This window comes from Lolium rigidum, chromosome 3 (genome assembly GCF_022539505.1).
Source record: "Lolium rigidum isolate FL_2022 chromosome 3, APGP_CSIRO_Lrig_0.1, whole genome shotgun sequence".
NCBI classification, from domain to species: domain Eukaryota; kingdom Viridiplantae; phylum Streptophyta; class Magnoliopsida; order Poales; family Poaceae; genus Lolium; species Lolium rigidum.
This window is the reverse complement of record NC_061510.1, coordinates 141,124,934-141,132,781: the sequence shown is the minus strand read 5'-3', so window position 1 is coordinate 141,132,781 and position 7,848 is coordinate 141,124,934. Positions and strand designations below refer to the sequence as shown.

Sequence of the window (7,848 nt, the reverse complement as noted above, 5' to 3'; positions counted from 1 at the left end):
GTCGGCGTATGCCACGGCCCTCGGCGTACGTCGCCATTCCTGTAGTGAGAGGATTGAATACACCAATTTACCCAACTTGATATATCCTTCAGATTAGCTGCACCTATCAATAAATTAAATGAAATAAATAAGGAATAAAGAAAAATAGAATAAAAAGATAAGTCAATCAATAAAGGGCTGATTGATGTGGCCATAGGGCCCAGACGGCTACTGATATTAGGATACAGTTTCTTGTTAGGATGTCCAATTACTCGCATAAAAATGATTAATTGTTGTTCGTTGGTTCAAGCAAGCGTTGAACTGGCTAGCCATGTACACAGAAAAAATAAAACAAAACGACAATCTAGTGCACATTTTGCTCCTTGCGAGATTTTTCTTGTTTTGTTGGGCTGATCTCTAGATCAAACTTGAAGAGGAGGAATTCAAGGATACACAATGACAGAGATCCAGTGCCCCCACGTTCACAGGGCATAGGGTGACCTGAGGCTTTCCATCCACCATTCGTTTCAATTCAACGGCAAGGAAAGCAACAACTTGACCCGATTAATTTCTGCTGAACTGAAGAGTTGCTGTTTCTCTCGAACCTGAAGAAATAGAGAAGGGAACATAAGATGATTTCTGTTCCGAGCGCATCTGGCCGGGCCAAAAATGCGTCTGGTACACGTTTCAGCGGAGCGACGCATAGTGACTGGACCGTTCACAGCGACGCAAACATGCCTAAATATGCGCCTCGGATGCGTCACGCGGATGCTGCGTGGACGCGTAAAGTGTCCGCTCGCGTCTGGCGGACGTTTCGTCGGACCAGCTTGGCAGTGACCCAACGTCGATGCGTCTTCTCAGCGGCGCCGCTTCGGCAGTCTGCGGCCGCGTAAAATGGCGATGCCTCGCGTGGCACGCGCTGTCGCCTATCTCTGCGAATGGCGATGCCATACGTGTCGCGGCCATCGCCTGCCTCCGACCTATATAAACAGGAGCGCGCGCTTATCATCTCCTCCCACACTAAACCCTAGCCGCCTCACAACCTCCACCGTAGCGCCGAGGAGGTGGAGGTGGAGTCGGGGTGGAGGTGGAGGCGCGGCAGCCAGGCCGCGGCCGGCGCTGCTCATGGTGGCAAAGGTGGAGGTTGAGCGGCAGCGGCGCTACGGTGGATGTTGTGAGGCGGCTAGGGTTTAGTGTGGGAGGAGACGATATGCGCGCGCCCCTGTTTATATATGTCGGAGGCAGGCGACGGCCGCGGCACGCGTGGCATCGCCATTCGCAGAGGTAGGCGACGGCGCGTGCCACGCGAGGCATCGCCATTACGCGGCCGCAGGCTGCCGAAGCGGCGCCGCTGAGAAGACGCATCGACGCTGGGTCACTACCATGCGGGCTCGACGAAACGTCCGCCAGACGCGAGCGGACATTTTACGCGTCCACGAAGCGTCCGCGCGACGCATCCGAGGCACATATTTGGACATGTTTACGTCGTTGCGAACAACCCAGTCACTATGCGTTGTCCCGCTAGAGCGTGTACCAGACGCATTTTTGGCCCGGCCAGATGCGCTCGGAACCGAAATCATCTTCTGTTCCCTTCTCTATTTCTTCAGGTTCGAGAGAAACAACAACTCTTCAGTTCAGCAGAAATTAATCGGGTCACGTTGTTGCTTTCCTTGCCGTTGGATTGAAATGAATGGTGGATGGGAAGCCTCAGGTCACGCTGTGCCCTGTGAACGTGGGGGCACTGGATCTCTGTCCACACAATAGAGGCATCGTACTATGTTCTGAAAAAGAGAAGTCGTGTCGGGATATACATGCAGGGTTATTTAGCCATTTAGGATTTAGTTTCATGGTTATTTATTGATCATATCAGCTGATTTATCGATCAAATTAAGCTAAATTACTGTATGTACGTATGCACGCACCAATGTTTAATTGCATATGTTCAGACGTTCATGTCAATCCACAATCCAACAAAAGCCAGCAGGCATTCAGGCACGCACACATGACACATGTGTGGTTATGAGTTATGGCATATTCTGAAAGAAACACAGTGATCAAACGACGGACCACTGTTTATGTTAATTAGGATTCCGTTTGTTCAATTTTTTCAAGCAAACACATGCCCGATTAATTGTAAGTACGTACTATTGTACTAGCAAGCTGTCAAGTTGTTGCTGATTCTTGAGAAGAAAAAAAGTACGTATTTAGTTGTTGATCATTGAGCATGACCATTACTAGCCTGTTAAAAAAAGATTAACCAGCTAGCCTGTTAAAAAAAGATTAACAAGCTAAGGTAGTAGACAGCCAGTTGGCCATGGAGATTTGGAACCTCAGCTAGCTCCATCACGCCACGAGGTGTAGAGCACTCGAGTCACCCACACAAGAGCGGTGTGGCTATATATACGCATGGAAGCCAGGCACTTGCATTGATCTTTGTATCAGGCCCCTACCTCCCATCAGATGATCATGGCCTTTTCCGCCGGCAGCGTTGGTCATCCCATCGCGGCGATCCTGCTTCTCGGCCTGGCCGTGACGGCGTCGGCACAGCTGTCAGCGACGTTCTACGACGCGTCCTGCCCGAGCGCCCTTGCGACGATCAAGAGCGCCGTGACGGCGGCGGTGAACAACGAGCCTCGCATGGGAGCCTCCCTGCTCAGGCTACACTTCCACGACTGCTTTGTCCAAGTAAGTAATCACCGCTCTCTACCATGGATGGATGGAACACGGCGTTTCTACCGCTAGATAGCGAGCATGTGCTTGTTGATTTGTCCCGAATTGTTCATAGTTCCATCTTGTTATTTGTGCTGAATTGTTTCATAGTTCCATCGTGTTCCAGAAAACATAGTGGAAAATGGACACTATCTCTAGTGTACACGCTAGAAAGACATTTCTCACCATGACACCATGCATGCATGCACTATCTTTGCTTTCTTAACCTATTTTCATATATATGGTGTCTGATCTCCTTCGGCGTATCTTGTTCGGCGACTATGCATACGAACTTCTGTACCCGCTAGCTACTCATTTTCCATTTTTTTTTTTTGAGAGAACTCATTTTCCAATTTGATCATGATGTGGTACGTGAAAGTAACGGCTGCAGTAGCTAGCCAGCTGCCGACTTGTAGCTTCAGCTGGCTGGGATCGATACGGACATGAGTGTGACGTGTGCATCAATTGTGTAGCATAGCATGCACACTAGCTAGTAGTATCATGTCGGTCTAACATCGTGTAAGCTGGCCTCCATGTGTCGTGGTGCGCGCGTGACAGGGATGCGATGCGTCGGTGCTCCTCAACGACACCGCCAGCTTCACCGGCGAGCAGACGGCGTTCCCCAACCGCAACTCCATTAGGGGACTCAACGTCATCGACAACGTCAAGGCGCAGGTGGAGGCCGTCTGCGCGCAGACCGTCTCCTGCGCCGACATCCTCACCGTCGCCGCCCGCGACTCCATCGTCGCTGTAAGCTCGAGACACTACTCCTGGTAAAACTTCAGGCGAATCGATGCCGGGGCATTGACATCGGTTTTGCTCGCACGGTTGCATGCAGCTAGGAGGGCCGTCGTACACGGTTCCGCTGGGGAGGAGGGACTCCACCACCGCGAGCCTCTAGATGTATTTTAGTTATAAATACCACGTCTCTAGAAAAAAAGTTGAGATACATATTTTAGGATCAGGGGGTACATCTTTATGCTCTCATTGGTGATTTTCAATGAAAACTTTTTGACATAGCTCGATGAGTCACCATCTGGATTTAGTTTTTGTTGAATCTATGTGGTCTAAGGTTTACTATCTCTCGGTCGACCAATTTATAAATTATAAATTGATTTATCCGGTATCTTCAATTTATAATTTGCATAGTGCTAGGATAAATCAAGGTTATCGTTGATTGCTTACATCAAACATACGAAAAGCTCAAGTTATACGGACGTACATTGTGAGGTCATTAATATACTTTTTTGTTAATGCGATGCCCTTGATAGTTCTTTTTGTGTGAATTGATGCCCTCGAACTCGTAAGTTTACAAACTTGTACACTCGTGCATGCAGGAGCCCACACGATTGGGCAGGCGGCATGCTTAAACTTCCGGAGCCGTATCTACGGCGATTCCAACATCGCCCCGGCGTACGCGGCGTCGCTGCAGGCCAACTGCCCGCAGTCCGCCCCCAATGGCGACGGCACACTCGCGCCGCTCGACGTGTCCACCCCCAACTCCTTCGACAACGCCTACTACAGCAACCTTCTCTCGCAGCAGGGGCTCCTCCACTCAGACCAGCAGCTCTTCAACGGCGGCTCCACCGACGCCCTCGTCAACACCTACGCCTCCAACGCCGCGCAGTTCAGCTCCGACTTCGCCGCGGCCATGGTGAACATGGGCAACATCGGCGTGCTCACGGGCGCGCAGGGGGAGATCCGGCTCAACTGTGGCAAGGTGAACTGAGTGAAAGCTGAAGAACTGAGACTACAAGGGAAAGTTGATGGGCGTTTGCAATTGCAAAGCAGCTGGGCTGGTAACTTTACTGGAACCGAATAAGGTGTCAACGTGAAGGCCATATTGATGTGCTTACTGGGCCTTTCTTGGAATTCCTTACAGGGATTCAGATTCAGTCATTTCTCCTTCGCATGGTCTACTTGTTTCCCACACAAAATAAGGATATATACTCCATATAATACTGTATAATCCTGAAAAAAAAAGAGAAACGATACTGTATAGTTGTGCCTACCAACAACCACATTTCTGGCTGAAAGCTTACTGGTTTGTTTATAATGTTTATATAAGAAACTCTTGTGTGAAATGTTGATTTAGACAGGAAAAGTAGGGTCAGAACAACTTCTTAAGCACTAGGTTCATCTACTAATCTGAAGATCAAGTTCATCCATGTGGAAAGCCCTCCACGCCTCTCTGTTGAAGGACATACGGCCATCATTCTCTTTCTTGTACGTAACAGTGCTAACACTGCTCTAAGACGCACTTCGGACACCAATGAACTTCATATTAGAATCGGACTGTTTGGAAGGAATCAAATGGATTCAGCAGAGCAGTCCAAATGCTTCTATCCATGCCTTCAGGATCAATGCTATAAGAGATCTCTTAAGGGAAAGAGAAAACAAGCTAGTTAAGATTAGTAGGGATGCAAATAATGCAAGCCATGTGCTTGCCCAGCTGGGTAGGGTCCAGGGGAAAACAGAGATATCTCTGGGTAGTCCCCTGCCAGAAATTGCTGCTATAATTGTATCTGAATGTAACCCTGATATTTAATAAAATCTCTTTCCGCTCGCAAAAAAAAAAAGACGCACTTCGGCTAAGTCTTGATCATAAAATGATCCAATGAAGAAAATCATCTTCTTAAGGTAATTTCTAAGATGCCATCGTGGATGCAAAACATATATAGAAATATAGTCAAAAGACCAACACAAAGAATGGAGGAAATCACCACTAAGTTCAAGAAACATGCCATATTGTTGTTGACAATATTAGAGTGGGTCAACCGAGTCACAAATGGCACGCCAATAAAGGAATTGGCTGGTGGAAGGGTATCCAATAGGCGGTCTTCCTCCTCGTAGGTGAGGTTGCTTCTTTTGGCGACAATAGTAGACTTAAATGGGTCTTCTCGCCACCTCCACCAACATAGAGAACACTTATCTTCGGTTTGTCGCTTTTAGAATAGAAGCATTGCGTCACGTCCCTAAGATGGCGGACACCGAGGGTTTACACCCCTTTTTTGTTCGGCTAGAGGGAACTATAGGCGCTGCAAACAGAATCACGACACAAAGACATGGTTTTTTTTTTACCCAGCTTAAGGGCGCGAGATGCGAAACCGCTACGTCCTACTTGTCTGATCTCCTTGATCATGAACATCTTACACAGGAGTTGAGACTCCCTCTTCCAACACCTCCGATACAACTTTTTTCTCCTCCTTCCTCCAAGCCTAACCTTCTCTACACCTCAGCGCCCTCCTTTTATACTACAAGGGGACGGTACAAGGGATGGTGCATGCAGCACAGTGTCGCGCATTCATCGAGCGGGCAGGGTGGTGCAGCAAGTCCGCAGTGGCTTGCTGGGGTGACCAACCTCCCTTGACCATGGGTGACAAGACGGGAGGAGGCTCACCATCAAGGCACAACCAGAGGGTTGGCGACAGATGTTCAGCATGCACCCTCCTTCCCGGCTTCACCAAAAGTGAACAAGAATTTTGTTTATACAAGAAGTTTAGTTACATTTCTGATATTGTATATAGATAACACACTGATATTCATAAATGATGTTGAGATGTTACAAGAAGCTAAAAATGCACTGGAGAGAGGAGTTTCAAATCGATTTCCACATTTTCACGAAATTAAAGGTAGTTTACATCAGATACTCTACATATGAGACGAGAACTAGTTCACATCCGAGTGAAATAAAACATTGTTTCCACTTACAAAATCCCCACAAACGTAATCAAATGAAATGCTATAGCCCAAGAATCCAACAAATGCTAAATGCTTCAAAGAAAAAAAAGACACTCCATTTGACAGATACAGCAAATTCAACGGCCAAGTGCTAACCAGGGTCGCGCGCGCGCGAGCCACTGAGCATTGACGCATGCAAGCTAGTAGTTGACTTTCCTGCAGTTGGCGCGGATCTCGCCGCTGATGCCGGTGAGCGGGCTCAGGCTGCCCATCCTCACCATGGCCACCGCGAAGTCCCTCCTGAAGGCCTCGTTGTCGGCGCCGTAGAGCCTGACGAGCCCTTCCGTCGGTCCGGCGAGCAGCTGGTGGTCTGAGTGCAGAACACCCCCGCTGCGCAGAAGCGATGCGTAGTACCCGCCGTCGAACCGCGCGGGCGTCGGGTCGAGCGGCGCGAGGTTGTCGTCGCCGTCGCCGTCGGCACGCGGGCAGCGTGACCTCAGCTGCGCGGCGAGGGACGCGTCCAGGGTGGCGGTCTCGTTGTAGAGGCGGTCGCGGAAGTTTGTGCAGCGGGAGAAGCCCAGCGTGTGGGCACCGGAGAGCACGACGAGGTCCTGCGCCGTGAGGCCGTGCTCGGCGAAGTTGGAGACGAGGCGGCCGAGGTCGAAGGTCGGCGCCGGGATGCTGTTGTTCGCCGCCGCCTGGCTCGCCGCCCGCGCGTCCCTCCGGCCCAGTGGCACCTCGTACGACGGCCCTCCCAGCGCGACGATTGAGTCTCGCGCCGCGACGGCCACGACGTCGGCGCAGGACACGACGTTGCCCTTGCACGCGGCGTCGACGGCGACCTTGATGCGGTCGATCACTTCGAAGCCGCGGACGGAGTTGGCGTTGGGCGCGGCGTTCTTCTCGCCGGTGAAGAAGGGCGTGTCGTCCAGCAGGATGGACCCGTCGCACCCCTGAATCAAGCAGCACACAAACAGCAATGTGCGTCAACAGAACGTGTCTACCAATCCAAGACTTTCAAATTCATAGGCACGCGTGTATGTTTGTACGTACGTTGACGAAGCAGTCATGGAAGTGCAGGCGCAGGAGCGAGGCGCCCATGCGCGGCTCCGCCGCGACAGCCTCCTCGACGACCTTCTTGATGGCTGGGAGCGCCGCCGGACACACCTTCTCGTAGAAGTGAGGAACCAGCGGCTGGCCATTGCTCGCCGTGGCCAGCATAGCAATCGCCATCATCGCCACAAAGAAGCAGCCGTGCGAAGCCATGCCTACGTACGATCGAGGTACTACTTCTGCAGTACGTAAGCACAGATCAACTCAATTTGCTGAGGTCTGAATGTGATCGACTGTTGTGAAGGGTGAGGAGTGAGGAGAAAAGGCACGGCGACAAGTGCTTATATAGCGCAACCAATTGACCTCGATCGTCGTTATGCTCGTTTCTGGCAAATCTAGCGTACGTTGCTCATGATGATCTTAATA

General features: G+C 50.5%; 1 protein-coding gene and 1 pseudogene across 1 annotated transcript; one reads left to right on the top strand and one right to left on the bottom strand.

Annotated features, from left to right (window-relative positions):
- Positions 1-2,424: 2,424 nt before the first annotated feature.
- Positions 2,425-4,772, top strand: LOC124702411 (annotated as a pseudogene).
- A 1,797-nt stretch (positions 4,773-6,569) lies between these two features.
- On the bottom strand, positions 6,570-7,605 carry LOC124698305 (peroxidase P7-like). The gene is made up of 2 exons (XM_047230799.1): positions 7,423-7,605; positions 6,570-7,322 (listed from the first exon to the last, which is right to left on the bottom strand). Exons 1-2 carry the CDS (start codon positions 7,603-7,605, stop codon positions 6,570-6,572), a joined length of 936 nt encoding a protein of 311 aa, XP_047086755.1.
- Positions 7,606-7,848: the final 243 nt, after the last annotated feature.